This window comes from Spermophilus citellus (assembly GCF_964194105.1).
Source record: "Spermophilus citellus genome assembly, chromosome: 5".
Classification (NCBI taxonomy): Eukaryota; Metazoa; Chordata; class Mammalia; order Rodentia; family Sciuridae; genus Spermophilus; species Spermophilus citellus.
The window spans coordinates 143,690,531-143,712,345 of NC_138186.1; the positions used below are offsets into that span (position 1 = coordinate 143,690,531).

At 34.6% G+C, this 21,815-nt stretch overlaps 1 protein-coding gene across 14 annotated transcripts in view; it reads right to left on the reverse strand.

Annotated features, from left to right (window-relative positions):
• Window positions 1–21,815, reverse strand: part of EYA4 (EYA transcriptional coactivator and phosphatase 4) — a 273,585-nt gene that overhangs the window by 43,345 nt on the left and 208,425 nt on the right. For 7 of the 14 annotated variants that reach the window (XM_081296061.1, XM_081296060.1, XM_081296069.1 and 4 more), the window contains 6 exons: window positions 17,426–17,518; window positions 12,841–12,907; window positions 11,339–11,481; window positions 11,051–11,194; window positions 8,813–8,892; window positions 4,571–4,754 (listed from right to left, as the gene is read on the reverse strand). In XM_081296061.1, the coding sequence (XP_081152187.1) occupies window positions 4,571–4,754; window positions 8,813–8,892; window positions 11,051–11,194; window positions 11,339–11,481; window positions 12,841–12,907; window positions 17,426–17,518 (711 nt within the window). The remainder of the gene's footprint in view (window positions 1–4,570; window positions 4,755–8,812; window positions 8,893–11,050; window positions 11,195–11,338; window positions 11,482–12,840; window positions 12,908–17,425; window positions 17,519–21,815) is intronic. The other 7 variants (XM_081296063.1, XM_081296072.1, XM_081296071.1 and 4 more) reach the window with 3 other exon arrangements.

Genomic DNA, 21,815 nt, shown 5'->3' on the forward strand with positions numbered 1-21,815 from the left:
AATAATGTATATTTTTTGAAAATTGCTAAGATAATGACTTTTAAGTGTTATTACCACAAAAATGATGTATGTGAGGTCACAAATACATTAGCTTGATTTAGTTATTTCCCTATACATGCATATTTCAAAACAACATGTTTTACATGGCACATATATTAAAATTTGTCATTTAAAGCAATTAAATAAAAAAGTCATTATTGCTGTGTGAGAAAGAAAGGACCAAGAAATTCACTGAAAGGACTTCACTGAAGTGAAAAAGTACTTCCTGTGGAGGGCAGGTGGGTATCTTCTCCTCCAGAGCCCATCCAGGTGAGACAGTATGGACCTCTATCTCCTGATAAAGAGTAAAACTAGAAACTTGGGCTTAACTGATGATCATTAAACATTTGTTGGTTCTATTTTTTTTTTTTTAAAGAGAGACTAAAGTGACTAGAGCTGTTAGCTCTAGTGTCTGTTTTTACTCAGGTCACTGTACAAGGGCATGGGATACTTCAAGAGGGGAAAATGTAATTTGGCAAAGCTCATTGTAGTCTATCCTCTGCCTGAGAAGCTGGCCTCAGAGAGGGAAGTGATTTACTATCTCCTTGACATTTCTGGAGCACTTGTTCAGTTAGCTAATGTACTGTAATGTGTATCGTAGTTTTAGGGTAAAGGATAATACTGCTACAAAGTACTAACCACACTTAACTTTAAAGAAGATTAAAATATTTAATAAAAATAACTGTAAAAATCTTTCATCTTCACTTGCTGATCCATTCTCAAAACATCCTGCATGCAAATCATTTTACCCTAGATAAACTTTGTGTTAAAGCCAAAGACAGGTCTTCATAATGATAATGAACTAAAATGTCTGTTCTTAATCAGCACAGTAGTGTTTCTTAAATCCATTGTCAAACTACCTAATAGGGTAAAATAAATAACTGAATGCTATTTGCAATTTCCAAATAACATCAGTCATTACCAACTGCCCAGGGCTTTTCTACATGATTGAATAATTATCCCATAATCAGTACAATAATGAATAACTGCCCCTTGTAAGCTTTGGATATTTAGATCCAACTTTATTTCATTAGGTTTATCTCTATATCTGAACAACCAGCTGTCTCTTATTGAACATAGGGAATGTTTCTGTTTTAAAGATGGAAAACAGTGAAATGTTCTATGAAAAATTGTGGACTTAATTGTTAGGTCTCTGCTATAAGTCCAAAATGCAGAATCAGTTAATGGGAAATTCTTTTCCTGCCCTTGAACTGAATCCATCAGATTTCATCATTAATAAAAACAAATTCATAGTTATAAACTTGCTTGCTTTTTGGAGGCATGCCAGATCTCAATAGGCATGAGTAAAGGTCAGAGATCACAGAATTCCTTAAAAATTCAGACATGTGTGTTATGATTTTGGTTGAGAGAACAATGTAGTTACAAGTAGAAATACATTCTTCTTTAAATTCAACTAAAAGTCTGATGAAACATGAAAATTATGCTAATCCATATTTGTTGGCATTAGCAGCCACTGGAAGCCTGAAGAAATGGTAGAACTTTATAGCAAACATGAGAATGCACACGTAGGTGTGCCGCATTAGAAGTCCCCACTCAGAATATCTCCCTGCCTGCAGGTAGCACCTGTACCATGAATAAAACTACTTTTCTGAATATGGAGTGTTATTTAGCAAATGGAAAGTCACCATCCATGTGTTTCCTGCACAGAAACCCTGCTGTGATTACATGGAAACTATAGCAAAATCAACCTTGGACCCAAGCACCATGCGGCACATTCCGTCTCTGAGCATACAGTTTCCATTCATGGTAACTGTAGTCTAGTAACTTCAAAACACCCTATGGTCCTGTCTGTCATTCAGTCTCTGACACTCCGATGACAAACACTGCTGTGGTTCTGTGTCAGCAGAGTCCCCTCATTTGTTCTGCCTGCGCATTCACCATGGAGAAAAATCGTTCCAATGTGATGAGAGTATGACAAGCCTCCCTATCTACAGCATCTCCACCACTCGTGAAGCAAGGATTCTGAGATCACTGTTTTTATGGCAAGATCCTTGATGAAATGTAAATATTTGCTCAAAGAGGAGCAGGGCAGTTTTGGGACATGTGATTAAGGCTGGGACTAACTAGTGAGACACCTAGGGCATAAGAGTTAAGATCTGAGAAGCTGTGCCTCCCTAAATTGTGCACTCTGGGTTCTTTGCTGGCCTGACCCTAGGCCTGATCCTCCATGGGGGGCAAATGCTTAGGGGGGCTGACGCTGGGTGGAAAACCTAAACAGGAAGCCTTGGAGGGACAAGAACCAGGAACTGAAAGGGGCTGTGTGCTCAAAGGATGGAGAATCTAAAAGGAATCTAAAGGGGGAAAGAAACTGAAATGCAGGGCAACAAACACAAACTAAACTTTCTAGATTATTTTTCACTGGGTCCAAGGTTAGTGAAGATATAGTGGTCTCCCCTCAGTTGCAGGGTATAGGTTCCAGGATATTCCAAGGATTCCTCAAACCAAGGATAGCACCAAAGCCCATAGATACTGTTTTTTTTTTTTTCTATATATGCACACCTATTATAAAGTTTAATTTGTAAATTAGGCATAGTAAGATAACAGCAGTAAGAACAATTTTAACAGTGGACTATAATCAAAGTTACTAAAAACTTATGTTTATTTTTGGAATTTTCTACTTAATATTTTTTGAATGCAGTCGATCATAGTTTACTGAAACTGCAACAAGAAAACCATGAATAAGGGACAACTACTCTATTCTTAACAGGAAATGATGCTGCCCTTCCATCAATTCATGATATAAGCATAGTTTGGATGTTAATTAAAATATTGGTTTAGGGCTGGGCATTGGCTCAGTGGTAAAATGCTTGCCTAGCATGTGTGAGGCTCTGAGTTCAATCCCAGCACTGCAAACATATGTGTGTGTGTGTGTGTGTGTGTGTGTGTGTGTGTGTGTTTCATTGTTAGTTCTTTATGTCCACATTAGTTTACTTGTTAATATTTTAAATATAATCCAGTATTTTCCCTTTCTTAATACATCACTGTTAATTATTTGCCTGATTTTTATCTTGCTTGTTAAAAGGACATTAAAGATATGCACAGAGTCTAATTCTAATAAGAAGATGGCAAAGCTTTTTTTTTTTTTTTTTTTTTTCATTGCTTAAGTACAAGTTTCTAGCTCAATGCTGGGACCTAATAGGAACTCAATAAATAGTTGTTTAATGGAATTGAATCATCTTGGCCCTATTTGTCCAGTTAGAATTTGCTGACTTGTGACCATGTTTTCCCATATTCTTTCTTTCCAAATCTAGATAAAAGACATGGGTGAATTTAGGTCTTAAAAGTAACTAAAGGCAGAAAAATATTAAAACACATTGATAGTATTTACAAAAGTTTTTTTTTTTTGAGAGTTCTTTATGTATTCTGGATACAGGTCCTTTATCAGATATGTGTTTTGGAAATCTTTTCTCTGTGACTTGTCTTTTTCCTTCTGAAGTGGTGGCTTTCTAAAAGATCTTCTTAGTTTGATGAAATCTAGTTTAACTTTTCTTTTATGAATTGTTTTCAGTGTCATATCTACAAAATCTTTATGTTGTCCAAGGTCACAAAGATTTCTTTTGTTTTTCTTCTAGATTTTTTTTTTAGTTTTTAATTTTTATATGAAGGCTTATAATTCAATTTAATTTTTTGCATATGGGTTATGATTTGAGATTCTTTTTCCTTTTGCATATTGATATTTAGTTTTTCCAGTACCTTTTGCTAAAAGATACTAATTATTCATTCAATTGTCTTTGCACTTGCATTTCTCTATGAATCTATACTTTTGCTAATACTGTACTTTCTTGATTACTATACTTGTAAATCTTGAAATTAATCAGTGCAAGTTTTCAAACTTCATTCTTATTTTTCAAAATTGTTTTCATTATTCTGTTCCTTTACCTTTCCTTGTAATTTTAAAGTCACCTTTATAATAACTTCCAAAAATATCTATTGACATTTTGATTTGAGATTATGTTGAATCTCTATTAAAACTTGTCTTTAACTTTTAATACTTTGATATGTCAAATATATGTAGCAAATATGATTCTAATAAGAAGGTGGTAAAGCTTTATATAATGAGAATGATGATAGATTTCAAATAGCATACATCAGGCAAAGATGTTAAACTACCTGCCACTGATCCTACAAATGTGGACTTGTAGGAGTTACTGATGAACCAGGAGTGAAGGACCTAGGCAGTCTCTCTGGCAGAAAGGAAATATTATCAGTTATACTCAAGAAGAAAATATTATAACTCTGCTGTCAAGTTTTTGACAAAATAAAGAATAAGTCTGGCAAAAGGTCCATGTGCCCATATCCACATTCCTACATACATAGTCTCTTTGAAATTCCAATCTCCTAACAGTTCCATATCTAAAAGGAAGGTTTTCTGAAATATCAAAAGAGCCTCATTTTTTGCAGTGAGGCCAATGTAGATTAAATATCATCACAATTATCTGGGAATTTTCAGGCATATTTTTAAAAAGCCCATTTTCTCCATGTTATTAGAAAACATTTAACAGTATTTCACTTGGGTGAAGATCTGTACCTGGTTGGCTAGTCAGTCCTGGGAGAGATTCCTGTAACTGATAGGTGGAGGTTGATGAGGACGTGCCGTCGGCTGTGTTATTTGAAGTCATGTATGCTCCATAGGTTGATGCTGAGTAATACTGTGCATACTGGTTTTGGCCAAAGGCTGTGTAGGACGGATAATCCTGAAACAAATAATGGAGATGTGTGTGCTTGGAAGAGAAATTACCATCCATTATGCTCCAAACAACAACAAAAATGACAAGCAAAAAACCCCAAACAAGGGCTGGGGATGTGACTCAAGCGGTAGCGTGCTGGCCTGGCATGCGTGTGGCCTGGGTTCGATCCTCAGCACCACATACAAACAAAGATGTTGTGTCAGCCGAAAACTAAAAAATAAATATTAAAATTCTCTCTCTCTCTCTCTCTCTCTCTCTCTCTCTCTCTTTAAAAAACAAAACAAAACAAAACAACCCAAACAACCCCGATCACCATGGCAATTGAAAGACCAGCTTTGGCTCCATTTGTTTCTGAGTCTAGAGCATTGAGCTAATCCTCACGTGTGGAGATGACTTTGGTAGCATTTTGTACCTATATATGCACATGGTAATGAGCTTCCTATTATTTTTACAAGCCAGTTCTAGTACACAAATTTTAATCTGTCTAAAATTTGCATATGCTTCGTTTTGCCTCCCTGATTACACTTATCCAAGGATTTACATCATTAGGACCTATGCCCTGGAAGAGGAGAAGGGGAGCCAGACTCAGGTCACATTTATAAAATCAGTACCAAGCCCATCAGCAGGGGGAGTGTGGCTGCTCCCTACCTGGCTTCCACGGACTGCCCTGTGCATTTGCTTGATTTCTATTCCCTTTCCAGGCAGCCCTTGATGATTCTGTCTTCTTGGCAGAAGGTACAGAGTAAATAATCAAAAGAATGAAGGATTTTTCTAACCTAGCCTCTCACATACCATGTGCTATCTGAGGCCTTGACTTAAAAGGGTTCAGTGAGGTGAGGTTTTTCAAACTTGTGGTTGTTCTCCTTTGTTTACAGACAAAAATGAAAGCATTGGGTCAGCTCCCCTGTTTTTTATTTTTAAAAAATTTAAAAAGCCTTAAAATGATAAGAATGATTCCGCAAAAGTCTTTTCTATGTTAAGATGGTGAGTGAGGCTATTGTGATAGAGTTTGATATATCTCCCATGTGTTAACCCAAAATGCTATCAGTGATGACAGACCTTTGGTCAGGATCAAGATCCCTGTTGAGGCAAGTTCTGGAGTGAACATAGATGCATGTGGGATGTGGCTCCCCAAAAAGGAAATTTTCTGCGTAAGTAAATACATGTATTACCAGAAAGGATTAAGTAATATGTCAAAAAACTAAAATTCCACTAGGCTGTTAATTGCAGGATCTTATGTTCCCCACAGCTACCTGTGAGCCAAAGAAAAAACTCATCAATATTTGAACAAGTTCCAAGCAACCCGACTTTTCCAGAGTCAAAGAAAGAGAGAGCAGAGTCTTATGTATGGCTGGCTTTGTGTCCAGTTACTGTACTAAGGGCTTAAATAGCTTTGTTCACCTAATCTTCACAATCTCCTATGTGGTGTTATTATTACTATTCCCATGTTATATATTAAAAAGAAGACAACAGCACAGAATGCTTATGTGATTTGTGCCCAGGTTACACAGCCAACAAGCTTCAGAGCTGCAACTGGTACCTGTTGTTTGACCCCAGCATGGGTGTGAGGCACTGTGTGCTAATAAGCTACTGACACCCTAAGGAGGAGCTGGGTACACCCTGGGAAGTCTCCCAGTGGTCTTTGGGGAATAGGGTGTCAAGTGCTCCAGTGTATCTCTGAGATTTCTGCCTCCTTCATTCCCAATATGGTCACCCTGGTCTACACATCCTTCATTTCCCATTGCCACCCATTTTATTCACTAATCTACTTTATCTCCTGTTTCCAATTTTTTACTTTCTCCAAACACTCGGAAGCCAGATTACACAAAACGTAAATTACATAATGATGTAGGCTTCTCCTGCTTATGATCCTTTAATAGCTTCCTACTGGGTTTAGACAAGGATCCAAAGGCCTAACTGAAACCCTTGTGGCTCTTTGTGAGCAGGCCTCTGCCTACCTCTTCAAAACCAGCTGTCTCCACCTTCCCCTCAGCTCCAGCTAAACTCCAGTCCTCCTGGAGTTCAGTGACACATGGAGTCTTCCACCCCTGGGGGTCTGGTTTTTGCTGCTTTCTTGGCTTGAAACACTTGTGCCCTCTTTCCTCACCTGGCTCTCAGGAGCCTTGGCCTAAATGTGTCTCTCACAGAGAAGGCGTCCACCAAGCCTCCCTGTTCAAAATTATTTTCCTTTTACTATTTTTAGTGGGATATTGTTCTCTCCATTCAAGCTTTTTAATTCTGGACATATTAATTTGTGTGTTCATTGGTTTATTGTCTGTAGGCTGTAAATTCCATGAAGTAAGGATAAGGTCTGATAGATTCTGGCCACCATGCCACTGTCCCCTAATGTTCAGACCTGTTCCTAATACTTGAGAAACACTCAGTATCTACAGAAATGATGAAGTGGTACTCAGCCCATGATCCAAAATACAAACTATATTTTATATGACATCCATTCTACTTAAATTGTCAGACAAAATTGTCATTCCCACCATTTATTTTATGATTAAAACTTTTCAAATAAATATTCTTCTAATTTACAAATATTTTTTAAATCCTCCCAAGTATAGTGGTCTTTCCTTTACACTATCACTCTGACTAGTGTATATTTCTATTCTTCTTTTTCTTTTGGTGGTACTGGGGATTGAACCCAGGGCCTCGTGCATGCAAGGCTAGCACTCTACCAACTGAGCTATATCCCCAACCCATATTTCTATTATTTTATTTTTATATTCCACCCTCTATCCAAATTGTTTCATTGCTGTTTCTTCACGAAGATTGTGTCCTTTGGAGAACATGAAATAAAGACTTAAGTATTTTTTCCATATTTTTATTGGTGCATTATAGTTGTACATAATGGTAACATATTGACATTCAATGCTTAGTCAAAAATATAATGTACATCATGGGCTTAATAAATGTCTGCTGTATCAATAAATAAATGATCTAAAATTCTCAGCTTTTAAATAAAATATGCAATGACTCTGATGGCTACTTGACCAAGTATACCACACTTTCTAATGAATGCCAACTTCCTTCTGGCCTTTTTCTATGTTAATAAAACCACACAAAAAAGCAATGAATAGAATTCCTTCAGTAAATGCAAAATCCAAGCAGTTGTGCAGTAAGATATTTTAAAATACATGAAAGCTCAGCCATGACACTGAAATAAAATAGTGCATTGTCTGCCCAGAAACCAGCTACCCTTCAGTCTCAACTACTCTGGGCATAGTTAAGAATCACTAAATAAAGACAATAGATTCTGAAGCATCAGCACAGATCACAAGTTAATCTCTGTGCCAAGTTACTACTTCAGGAACCTGCACTCTTGTTCCACATGTCATTCCCACCAGCTAGATTTTTATTTTTTTATTTTTACTTTTTTTTTGTGGTGCTAGGAAGTGAACTCATGGCCTTGTGCATATGAGGCAATCACTCTGCCATCTGAGCTATATTCCCAGCCCTCCACCAGCTAGATTTTTAAAACTCTCAAAACATTAGGAAAATATGATTAGGAGGAGGCTCAAGATAGGCTCAGTGACCAAAGTCAAAATTATGACTATTAGGAAAGTGGGAACCAAACATTTATTGAAAGAAATTATAGAATTAAATACTTAAAAAATGAAAACCCAGTCTTAGTTCTGGAGGAATTTTGTTTATTAACTAGTGTTACTTTTTAAGATTTAAAAGTTTTAGCATCTATAGCATAATACTGTGATTGATTATAGTTTGATCTACTAGTTAATATTCATCATGATAACAGTTTGTTAAGATAAATAAAATTGTGTTTAGGATAGTTTAAGATAAAAGTATGCAAAATATGTTTTAAAAACATGCCAAAAGAGTGAAAGAACTGCAGCATTCATATTTAGTAACCAAGAAATCTAAAACAGAATAGCACATATCCCAAGAATTCTGAATAGGTAAATTTTTACTGTCCTGAGTTGCTATATGAATTTTAAATAAAGAAACTTTATTTACAGAGGATGTACACTTATAATTGAAAGTTCTCTTCAATAATCTGCAATAGATATAAAAAGAACAAATACAAAAAGCTACTATACCTGTTGTGAACCACTGAAATTCGTTGAATTGGAAACTGAATTATTTGCATAAATAGTAGATGATGGTGCAAAACTAGAACCTAGAGATGAAGAACAAATTTTGTTTTAAAAACTTTCATACCAATTCAATCATAAAATAGGGTGCATCCTGTCATTTGTGACAACTCAGATGGAACTGAAAGATATTAAGTGAAATAAGCCAGGCAAAGGAAGACAAATGTCATGTGACCTCATTCATATATAGAATCCAAAGGGTTGATCTCATATAAGTTAAGAATTGAATAGTGCTTACCAGAGGATGGAAAGAAGAGGCTGGTGTGAAGGGTGGGGATGTTGGTGAATAGGAGAAAAAATTTCTGGTATCTATTGCACACTAGTAAAATCCTAATGTAGATAATAATGTACTATACATTTCAAAAAAGTTAGAAAAAAGGATTCTGAAACCTTTCATCACAAATAAATGATAAATGAGGATAAAGCTTTATTTGCTTTGGTTTCAACATTATATAATGATATATCAAAACATCACATAGTATCCCATAAATATATAAGTATTATATATAAAATAAAAATGAAATTTCCATACAGACCCCAAAGAAATTTTCCTTGTTAAATGATAAAAATATTTCACTTCACAGAATTCAGTTAGAGAAACACATTTTGAATTTGGTTATGAAGGCAGTGAAATTTGAAGTTGGGTGACTCATAAAGAAAATGTGCTTAGCCTTTTCATGGTGGCTAGTAGACTTGCCATGTGGGTTTGTTGGGTTATGCAGGAGAACATGGGGACAGTCTCACCAGGATAAAGCTGGCATTCAAGGAGAGGTGTCTACAAGAGCCAGAGTACTCAAAGAATAAACTACAAGACAGACAGAATTTTGGATCTTTCAAACTATTTCCACCACATTTGCAGACTGAAACTAACGTAGCTAAACATTGGGTGAGATTATTAGGAAATAAACATACAAACCCCACTTAGAACCGATGCTTGCAGCAACCTGTCTCTGATACTTATGTCTCCCTTTAGAACAATGAGAGGTGCGAATTAAGATTCAGAGTCTGGAAAAGGTTCATACAAGTTTAAGAATCTAAGGTTTGAGGGCCTTCTACAACTTAACTACAAAGTTTAAAATTTATTTAATTATTTTTTCCAGCTGGGCCCCAAACAAGCAAAGTATTAATTATAGAATTTTCTTTTTGAATATGTTCTTGTGGAATGTACTTATCAAGGAATGAAATGAAAGACTATTCAGGAAGTGGAAGACCTCTTTTATCAACGTGTTTTGACAAGCAATATATTATGTAATCAATGCAATTGACTTGGTCTGAATAAACCTATACAGGGGAAAACTGAATATGTTTCTATGCTTCATCATATTGCTCACGAAGCTCTGTGACTCATTGTGGCAATAGCGTGTATGCAAATCTGTTTCTACCTAATATTCTGGGTGGAAAGAGATTTGCTATTCTGACCAAAAATGTCTAAGTAAAGGGTCAGTAACCATTGGTTCAAATATATGAATATAGCCCCAAAATTATGATCAAAACTACAGACAAAATGACAGAGAAGAACTAACTTTTAATGTTTTTTTTTTTTTTACCATGTCACTAAAATTGTTTCTTCAACTATTATACAATGATCAGACATAATTTTTTACAGGATCCAAAATTGAAAAAAAAATTAAATGATCCTATATGGATGATTGGGGCGGGTACAAATTATATAAAAGTCCTATTAAGAACTATACTACCAATAGGTAGTAAGTATTTAAGGAATGAACAAAAATCCCCAGTCACTTAACAATCACTTGTTAGGTGGACCTTAGAAAAGTGCTAATTTATTTTCATACAATCAAAATTGCACTACATTATTAAGGAATATTGAAAAGAAAATACTAGTTTGCACTATGAATCTTTTAAATTCCTCACTTAAGTAGACGCCAAACAAGTGCCTGCCTGACCTGGTGGCTGGCTGGAAGTTTGCTTTGCTTGGACTCTGTTTCCTGCCAATGTTATGTGGCTTAAAATTAAGTATTTACATTCAGTATGAGTCATGTTTCTCGATGTACATTCAACTTTTTCCATCATGTTTCTGCCTCTTTGTTTGTCTTAAGAAATCATGTGAGCTGGGGTAAATTTAAACCTGTCTTTAGGACTGAACATTTCTAAGACTGAAGCTGAAGAGTCTCATTCAGAGAATTGGTTCTCACCTCACACGCTTTATGTGTGGCTACTTACCTGGCATTTGATAAGAATATGGTGTCTGGCCTGGTTGTGGGGTTGAAAACCCTGGGCTGTAACTGAGGCAGCCACTTTGTAATGGGGACTGAGTTTGGGAAAGTCCACTCTCCGTCTTGATGGCTGGCAACATCACACCCAAATCTGTTACCAAAGTGCACATACAAACCATTTGATTAGTAAGATGACCTTCCTTGAGCTGGAACTTAACATCAGAGTATAAAACTACTAGCCAGCAAGATTACCCACTTATAACTGAAGAAGGAGAAGATATAAGATGTGAAATACCGTAGGTGGGCAGGCTGTAGGGCTGTCCTGTCTGTGAGTAGGCTGTGTAGACCGCTGGCTGCTGCATCCCCGAATACTGAGTCTGGCCTGCGTAGGCAGACATAGTTTGAGCTGCTGGTGTAGAAAGAATGTGTGGATAGGGCCTAAATATCAGAAAAATAGCATTACTGTGGCAACAAAGACTGCATATTAATTCAGACAGCTTAGATTCAGTGAAACCCTACAATATTCAGGAAGTAATCCTCCTCTCTATTTACAACATAATTTTAACAATATAGGAGCAAATAAGAGTTTGAATGTCAGAAGCCCAGGCTCTGCTACAAAGCAATCTGGTCACCTTAGAAAAAATAATTTAAACTCCTTATGACTATCTCACCTGTCAAATGAGAAATTTGGTTTAGATATTATATCTAAAGTCTTGTTACAGCTAAATAGCACTCTAAGTAATTTGTAGATGAGGAAAAGGGAGCACAGGCCAGTTAATTAATATGCTTACAAGCAGATTCAGATTCACTACAAGTGACCTAATGCTATACAGTGATTACAAAACTCTATTTAAAATTTCTTCCAAGAATTCACTACTGTAAATGGGAAATCTTAGAAAAAAGGAGGAGGAGAAGTCCTCCTGAAAAGAAAAGGTATGCCATTCCCTTTATCATGTCACATTTTATGCTGTGTTCCCAACTGGAGATTGAGTCCCCCAGCTTATACTTAAGGATATTCTTTAATATATAATGTGTTATTGTTGCAGACAATAACACATTATATATTAAAATGTATGTCTTGGGAATCCAAATTAGGCACATCTGGTTGATTTCAAACAAATTCAGATATATACCCAATATAGTTAAATTTGAACTATCTACCATTGTCCTTAGTATGGTGACCCACTAGTTATAAAAACAAACATATATATATATTTTTTTCCAGAAGTATGCTTATTATAACTTGAAATCCAATAAAAATAGTCCAATAATGGAATTAATTATGAAGTGTTGATGTTTGGATAAAATGTGAATTCTTTATATTTTCTTTAAACTACCCAGCATTTAAAATTTTTCATTAAAAAAAATAGCATATTCTAGTTTCAGTTTCGTGTCTTGCTCAAAGTCCACAAATACCCAGAAAGAAGGGCATTTTCCAGATAAAAGTGATGTCTCTTTTTCTTTTTTAATTTTTTTAAATTTTTAGTTGTAGTTGGACACAATACCTTTATTTTATTTATTCGTTTTTATGTGGTGCTGAGGATCGAACCCAGGGCCTTGTATATTCTAGGCGAGTGCTCCACTGCTGAACCACACAACCCCAGCCCCTGATGTCTCTATTTCTAATATGTATAGAATACTTTATGTCTAATCTATCCAAATATCTATCCAGCTGCCTATGTTACATGTATGTACAGAAATGCTTGCCAACTAAAGTTGATATATTGTGTGAATATAAATTAATAAATGTAATTCTGGAAAATGGTTCTAACAAAACTGCATCTACTGACCACTTACTTGGAAGGATAGAGCTGGGGAGAGTACTGATGTGCTGATCTAGGGCTGTAGCCACTGCTTGTGATTACTGTAAGACACAAAAAACCAATGCACAAAAAAAATTTGCTTCATAAATGCATTCCATTAGAAGGTATATAGCTAATTTAAAGAAATTGCCATGTTAAATGTTTCTAAAATTTTGTTCATTTTCTAAAATCCATTTCTTAAAATGTAACAGCTCCCTAAATACTTTTTCAACTTAACCTGCTTTGAATTTTGTTCTAAGAGCATGAAATAAATATTCCTCATTCAAATCATTCTATCACTCATCCATTTTCTCAAGTCAGCAGTGTACTCTTACATATTGATACGTTATAAATAAGTATTTTTGATTATAGAATAATTAAACTTTCAAGGTGTAAAAGTAAATTTTTAAATTTGAACACTTTACATTTTAAACTCCACATGATAGCAATATATTGCCTGCAGATTTATTCTAACTAAAATAATAATTCTAAAAAATATTTTTAGTTCTAGATGGATGTAATATATTTATTTTGTTTATTTATTTTTATGTGGTGCTGAGGATCAAACCCAGTGCCTCACATGTGCGAGGCAAGCACTCTGCCACTGAGCCACAACCCCAGCCTTAAAATAATATTTAAAAATAATTTCATGTTTCAAAACATCATTCACTAATTGTAAACATGCTATTCTTTTCTATTTTCTTTCATTTTACTAATCCAAGGAGTGATTAAAAATGCAGAGACCAAAGTACCCTAGAAATATTTGAAATGTACAGAGCAAACATGCAGGATGATGTAACACTTTCTATTAAGCATAATCACAAAATGCAGTCACAATCATATTTACATACATATTTAGAACTATCAGAGAAAATACTTTTCTAAAAAGAACTTAAAAGTAAAAGTCAGGTTCTATAAACATTTCATCCAAATATGCACCACAGACTGGAATATATCCAAAAGTTTGGAAGTTTCTCTTTCCTTTAGCCATCTGCCTTGACTAAGACAGATGTATTGCAAATATATGGGTTCTAAAGTGTTGAGCCAGCCCCTTCAGAACCAATCCATACTGGGCAAGCACACAGAGTGTCTTTATTAGGCCATCTGCTGTTCATTCACTTTTCAAAAAGATTAAAGTAGTACACAACACAGTGCTGGAATTAGTTTAGTCTAATCAATCATAGTTCTACTTCAAAGTACTATGACCTTCCTAAGTTGTTCATAATAATTCTGGAGCTAAACTTTTAGAATTGTAAAAGTGACAAATAGGTTTAAGTTGCTTACTATTTTATGAAATATGATATACTTCTATATCCAAATGTTATTAAGTACCCTTGTGATCTATTGCTTCATAAACATACAGAACGTAAGGTGTTTAAAATGCTATTTTGTCTATAAGTTTGGGGTAAGGAAAGTATAGTTTTCACAGCAATAATACAATAAGCACATTTTCATGAATACTAGGAATCAAGTTTGAAAACAGTCAAATCTGAGGCATAATATTCTAAAATTTTTCAGGAATCAAAATTTAAGTGAATTTTCTATATATGTATATTAGAAATAAATTTATTGGTAAGCCATTAATTTTCTACTTAATTCTTAAAAACTTAAAAGGATATTTAAAACTCTCAAATCAATTCAATGAAGGTAAACTTTGTACTATACTCCATGGGTACTAAATGTACATTATATAATAATAGTGCTTTCAGTCTAATTTATTAATTCCCTCTAGTAAATGTTTTATTTATCAGAAAAACAGTTAAATAAGACTTAATTCCAAGATGTTTTATCTCTTTTTTAAAGGACTTTGGCTATACATACTAATTATTCTCAAGACTGAAAAATAGGAGAATTTTCAAAATACACAGAATGATGAAAAGAAACATTCACTATAGCAGTTTTCATTAAATATGGTGAAGAGCAAAATTCTGTATTTCAGACAAAAACTATATACATGAACACAATTCTGAACATATAGGATGTTTTTTATCTCTAATTAACAAATCTAGATATCATTAGAATAATGTACCCACAACAAATAAATTGTCAGTTAAATTGAAATTTCACACTAATGTCTATATTTTCAATTTCTAAATAAAAAACACAACTTTTGGCTTAGAAAACTAAGAGGCCATTTAAAGAACAAGATGGAGAATATAAGCTTCTTTATTAAAATTTATATATTTTATGCTCATAAATTTGCAGATGATAGAAAACAACAACAAAAATGGATTCAAGTGAATTGTGATTAGTTGTTCAGAATAAAGACTGTTCCTGCCAAGGCAGCCTGATCTCCAGAAAAACGTATGGGACACCCTATACAAATAGGGAAGATCTTCTCTTTATCCCTCATTGTCTTTTAATTGACCCCAAAGCACTCAACTCAGTATATTTCACCATTTCTGCAAACAAACAAACAAACAAACAAAAAAAAAAAACAGAACTGCTAGTCTTCAAAATATCCTGAAAATTAATTTAAAAATTTTAATGTCTATTAGTTTTCCAGAGGATCGTGTCAAATGATTTTAGGGTTTTACTCTTACTCTTAGGATACGTTAGGTCAGTGATTCTAAATGTGAAGCGGGGAGGAATTTATATGCCAGGAGAATGTTAAATGTCTGGAGTTATTTTTTTGGTGTTATAACTGATGGTGCTACTAGCATTTGGAGCATATGTGTGGATGCTGCTGAGCATCTTACCATGCACAGCATAGATCCCTCACAATAAAGAATTAGCCCCCAATTTTAATAGTACTGCCATTGAGAACCCTTATCCTGGATCACTATTGAGAAGGAACTTCCCATGGTGTTGAACATGCTCTATATTTGAGTTATCCAATATGGTAGCCACTAGCTACAGACATCCATTAAACATTTGAAGTGTGGCTGGTGTGATAAAAAACAAAATTTTTATCTTATCACATTTTACTTAATTTAAATTTAAATAGTTACATGTGGCAAATGGTTATTTTGTTAGACTGCATAGCCCTAGAAAAGTTTGAAAAGAAAACTGGGAAAATATGTTTAAAGAAAATATGAGTATATTTTGAACAGAATGATTGTTTACACATGTTTCTTTGTGTGTCTTTATATTTTCCAATGGAGGACTATTGAAAGGACCCATGTACTACCCAGTTCTAGCCTCATTTGTACCAGTTATAATGCTTTGATCATGGGGCCATAACTACCTTTGACTTCTCTGTGCACCTTGGTATTCTCGTCTGAAAAATGAATCAGAGAGCTCTGATACTCCTTCTGGAACTATCATTGTATAGTTCTGTCATTCAACTTTCCAGGTACTTGTATGCCCTTGAAGTACGATAGCAATCACTTAATAACTCCTTTTCTTAAAAATGCATTATATACATTTACTTTGCAAAATGTTTATAAGAGCTAAAGTAAATGAGCAATACAGAATCACAAAGTAAGTCAGTGTCTATCTCCTAGGAAGCAGGCAAAATGATGAGAATTAGCATAAATGAGTTTCTATGCAAAGTTTATCTACTATACATTATTTCTGTTTGGAGTACTAATATTTATGTCAATATATGACAACTACTTCCAACCCGTGTGAACTAATAAAACTGGGTCATCCCCATCCATAAAAATTAAACGTGCTATGATGACATTATACTCAAACACATATCTCAACTCTTTTTACTTAGGGCATACCCACCTAAAATCCTTGCACATAAGAACACGAATAAATGTAAAATACATTAAAGCAGACAATGGAACCGAGATTTAATTGCCATAACTGCTCTTCTAGGTTTAATTTTCATCTTTCTGATGTACACATTCCTTCTAAGGTTTTTTTTTTTGTTGTTGTTTATTTGTTTGTTTTAATCCTTTTGCCAGAAAATAAGCTAACCAAAATACTGTAATTAAAAAAGAAAAAAATTTACCAAGTCAATACTGTAATTAAAAAAAAATCTTTTACTAAATCAACTTATTTCACACCCTTTGTGTCCAGCTGGGAGTTATCAGATATTTCTATTTAAAAGGGATTGATGTTTAAAGACACAAGGTTGTTCTCTTTGAAGCCCAGGATTGCTCCCTGAGTCTGGGCTCTAATGCAACCAGCATGTGTCCCCCGAAGCCCATTAACCTTTAATACTTATCACTCAGCTGCTTGCACAGGAGGGCTTTTTTAAACCCAGAGAGGAAGCAAGGTTATTTAGAAGGAATCAAATGGATAGTTTTACATCTAGGATGGGGGATAGAAGGCAGTTTTTAATGTAATTTAAGTGGGTGAGTTGAAGGAACAAAGTCGGCTGTTGTGACCTAATTATTAAATTAATTAAGCACTGCATAAAATCATGATGAAGGAAGCCAGCTCTGCTTATCTCTAATGAGAAAGTCATGGGATCGCTTCACTGTCAACTGAAAAGCTGGCAAAATGATTCCTACTATAATTGGTAAAAATACATAGTTTTAGGATGAATCTCAAAAGTGGATTTGTTGCTAACTTCATAAAGATTCAAGTTCTAATAGCTCTGATGTTCACATTGCTATCCGCAAGGAGGAGGCTGTGCATGGACCCTGGTGTGGACAGAAGGACACACGAACTAAAGGCTTTACCTGACCCAGTAAAAGTGTCAAGCGCTCCATCTCCAGTCGTGCTTGTGGTTTCACTGCTGTTCAAGGGCTCTGTTTTGACTGCAAGAAGAGACACTACGTAGAAGAATAAGTACATGTGAGTTTTACTTCTAAATGTATATCAAAGACCCTGACTGTTCTACGACTGATCTCGCTAGCTATCATGGGCATGCAAGAGAAAACTTTGAGAAGTTGACGAGAAGAGTTTTGTTAATTTAGCTTCTAAGTGGGCATGCATTTATGGAGGATTTATTCTAGAATCCTCTGGCTAAGCTGGTTCTCAGAGCCTGACTTTTAAAGGCAGTCAACCTTCAAAAGTGAAACAGCAGTACATATATTTGCATTTTTAATTCACTTAAGCACACTCTGATAGAGTCAACAGACAGAAGAATCCAGTCAGTCACCAGCACATTTAATTCAAATCATAACAGAGGGATTTACTAGTTGATATTTTATTCTTCTCAAGGAGATATTTAAAAAAACAAAAATTGCATTAGAGTACAATGGAGGCATATACAAATCCAGAAACCATGAGCCTATTCATTGATGGGTGACAGATGAGACAATAAATTTTCCAGACTGAAAAAGACAAGGAGTCTTCAAGTGTTGGTTTTTTTTTTTTTAATTAATGCTGTAACAATTTTTAATGTGTTATAGAGCTAAGCAGAGAAGAGGTGACTTTGACAGCAGCAAGCCTATCTCTGGAAAACTGTTGTAATATGTTATTTCTACTTTGAGATGGTGTATTTGGGCAAAATCCTCTGTGGCAGCAATGTAGCCTGGCACACATTATTGCCATTATGAGACACAGCACGTGGGGCAGTGATAAAGCCTCTCCCCATTTGGTCACACCATATTTTCCCTTGGTTGCAAAGCTTTACTACATATATCACAGCAGTAAGGGAATAAACAAACTTATTTTCTACTTGTCACTTCTTATGTTTCCTGGTCATAAATCGAATGGTGCAGTTATATAACTTAGAAGCAAGCAGTAAACTATAAAGAAAGCTGCAGACCAGCCAACCATGACTAAGTAGGCCAAAAGAGAATAGCAGGGTCACACAGTACCTACCAACATTACACCCGTGTCAGCAATGTTACTGTGTTAGAAAAGCAATTGATTGATGAAACAACATGCAGAAATGATTATGTGCTTTCCACGAGAACAGACTTAAACAGATCCTCAGTGAGCTCTGAGTTAACTTAGTATTCATGTTCGAAAAATGACATGATAATTTGCTGGTAGAGTCAGAGGTGAATTGTTCAGTTTGGAAAGAGGAAGTAAAAAATGGATTACTTATCCTAACCAAAGGAAAATTGGAGGTTGACCTAACTTTAAATAGCAATAATGAGTAGAGTCTTATTATTTGCATAATGATAACCAATGAATGAGTGATTAGTACATTTCAATAGTAATTTGCAGTTGTTCACATTACATTATACCTAATTAGCAATTGTGCTTACCACTATAAAATTTCTAATTAATATAAAATTATTAATGAGAGCTTACTATATGCTAGACCATGTACATTTAGCTAAGCCTTAAAACAACCAGATAGTTACATATCACTTTATCCATTTCATACACAAAGAAACTAAAATTCAGGTGACTAAGGAATCTGTGTCAGTTCCATCACAGAAGAAATGATCTGAATTTGGGAATTTAGAATAAGATCTGAATTAAGAAATTCAATTTTAATAATAATATTTCTACCAGAACTATCTTCAAGCCTGAAAAATAACTTGCTTATTTATGTTCCTGAGAGTGGCTCTCCATGAAGACTTAGAGCATTATAAGAATATGGTTACATTCTAGGAATGCCTTTTTTAAATTGAAAGCTGCAAAGTACTGAAATAGGCTACTAACTTGCATTTTTTATTTCTTCCTCATGACATATTTTAAAAGACAACAAGGAAAAAAAAGTAGATAATAAGAGCACACAATTAAAAGATGCTTGATACATTCCAGGGGCTTTTCCTGTGCTTTACAAGAATTAATTTATTTACTCTCTACAACAGTCAACAGACAATATTAGTATCTTCATTCTTCAGATGAGGAAATTGAGACACACAAAGATTAAATAACATGTCCACAATCACACTGCTGGTAAGAACTAGAATTTGAGATCAGGTGGTACATTTGCAGAATCCAATCACTAAACCATTTGCCTTTTAGGAAGTACCAACTACTCAAGAATTCCTTTCATCTGTATAGAGACAATCCAGAGAATAATCCAGATAGATGTAAAGGTTACCCTCTGTGGTATAATGTCCACATTTTCCTTCTGACATTTATGACATAGTCGAAAGCTGACAGAAAAACTACCACGAGAGTTTCTTAGACTTCCAAACTAATTGTGGCTAAGTTCCTATTTACACATGTCTGTACCTATAAACAGTGCCTGTAAAATAGATTTATTATATTCCCAATGATAACCTACTTCACTTGTTCATTAGGAAATGAAGCAGAATATGAGGTGAGTCTGATGAAACTTGTCTAGGAATCAGACCCCAAGATTCATTTTATTACCTTGGATTGCATCTTTGAGACTTGATTTAAAAATTCAGTATTGACTGTGATTATAAATCTCCTCAATTTGAAAACTTCAGGTGGTCAAAAGCCTTCAGAAAAACTATCATACAAGGACAAAGAAGAAGGTGAGATCTTTTTATTTCATTCTTAATATTGGTAACATCTTTCATTAAAATTATAAAGGTCTGTATTTACTTAAAGGTAGACAAAGGAGCCGTGTGACGTGATGCACACCTGTAATCCTAGAAGGTTGGGAGGCTGAGGAAGGAGGATCCTGAGTTCAAAGTCAGCCTCAGCGAAAGCCAGGCACCAAGCAACTCAGTGAGACCCTGTCTCTAAATAAAGTACAAAATAAAATAGGGCTGGGGATGTGGCTCATTGGTTGAGTGCCCTTGAGTTCAATCTCCAGGACATGGAAAAAAGATAGAAAGAGGTGGTCCATTTTACTGAGAAGAAGCATCCCTAGCAAGTACATGCAGATGCACAAATATCAAGATGTGTCCAGGATACAAAAGTGGAGGGATTTTAAGGTAAAAGTCAAAGAATAGATGCTAACATGTGGAGGAAAATGACAGACACTGATGTAAAATTATTTTTCCTACACAGGTAATTATAGTACAGAAGATAACAGGGGATAGAAATAAGTTGCACTGTACAGGTAAACATCATTTCCACATTAAGTGGACATTAACACATATCTCTTGAGCTCCAAATGAAATGTACAGATATTTTTCTTTTATTTTTTTAAAAGAAAGGGTGTAATATTGGGTAATAACAAATAATTAGAATCTCTTAACAATAGAAAACTCGGAGAAGTGAAATCAGTACTTTTACTAATATTGAGTGATTAAACAGATATTAGAGTAAAAAGGAGGGTTATATTGATATCCATAAAAAGATAATAGTTACAAAGTATACATTATGTAATAATTATAAAGCTTGAAAAACAGAAATCATTTTCCCTAAGGTTCCAAAAATATTTGAACTGTATCTTATTTTCTTTTATTTCTGCAGTTTAAATTAGATATACTATATTTTTTCCTAGTGGCTGAAAACTTTTTAAAATTAAATATGTGCAAGGCAGTGTTAGAAACATGTTCATTAATAAAACAAATCTAGCTTTTTTTAATGTCTCTTCTAAAACTTGCAAAAAAATCCTAATTCAGTGTATATTCAGTAAAATATACAACTATATCTTGTTTGTCTCAAATTAATATAGAGTTTAAACAGGTCTTTCTACTCACTTTTCAGGTCACTATTAAAAATCACTACATACTATAAAATAGAAGCAAAAACCTTGTATAGGAGAAAAGGACCACACTTTCAACAAAATTAAAACCCACACAACAAATGCTTTGATTTCAAAAGCAGAAATCAGATTTTCATGTCCTACTTTGGAGAGTTCTGAGGCTTTATTCTTCTCCATGCTCAAAAGAAGTGAGTAGATGGTTCATGAAATTTAGGATAAAACAACTTTACACAGCCACAGCACTTTGTACAGAATTGTCACATTAAGAAATTCTTGGGGCTACAGTTGTGGCTCAGTGGTAGCGTGCTTGTCTTATACACATGAGTCATTGGGTTCAATCCTCAGCACCACATAAAAAGTAAATAAATACTTAAAACCAAGGTATAAAAAAAAAGTAAAAGAAATTCTTGCCTTGTCAGATCCCACCCTGACTAACTGCAATTTGGGTGCTTTTCACATAGTCAAATAGTTAAAAAATACATATAAATACACATATATAATATACATATATTATATATAAAAACATATATGTGTAATCAGATTTTCCATTTTTTTACTGTTTAAAATAATTAGTATTTATAGACTAAATC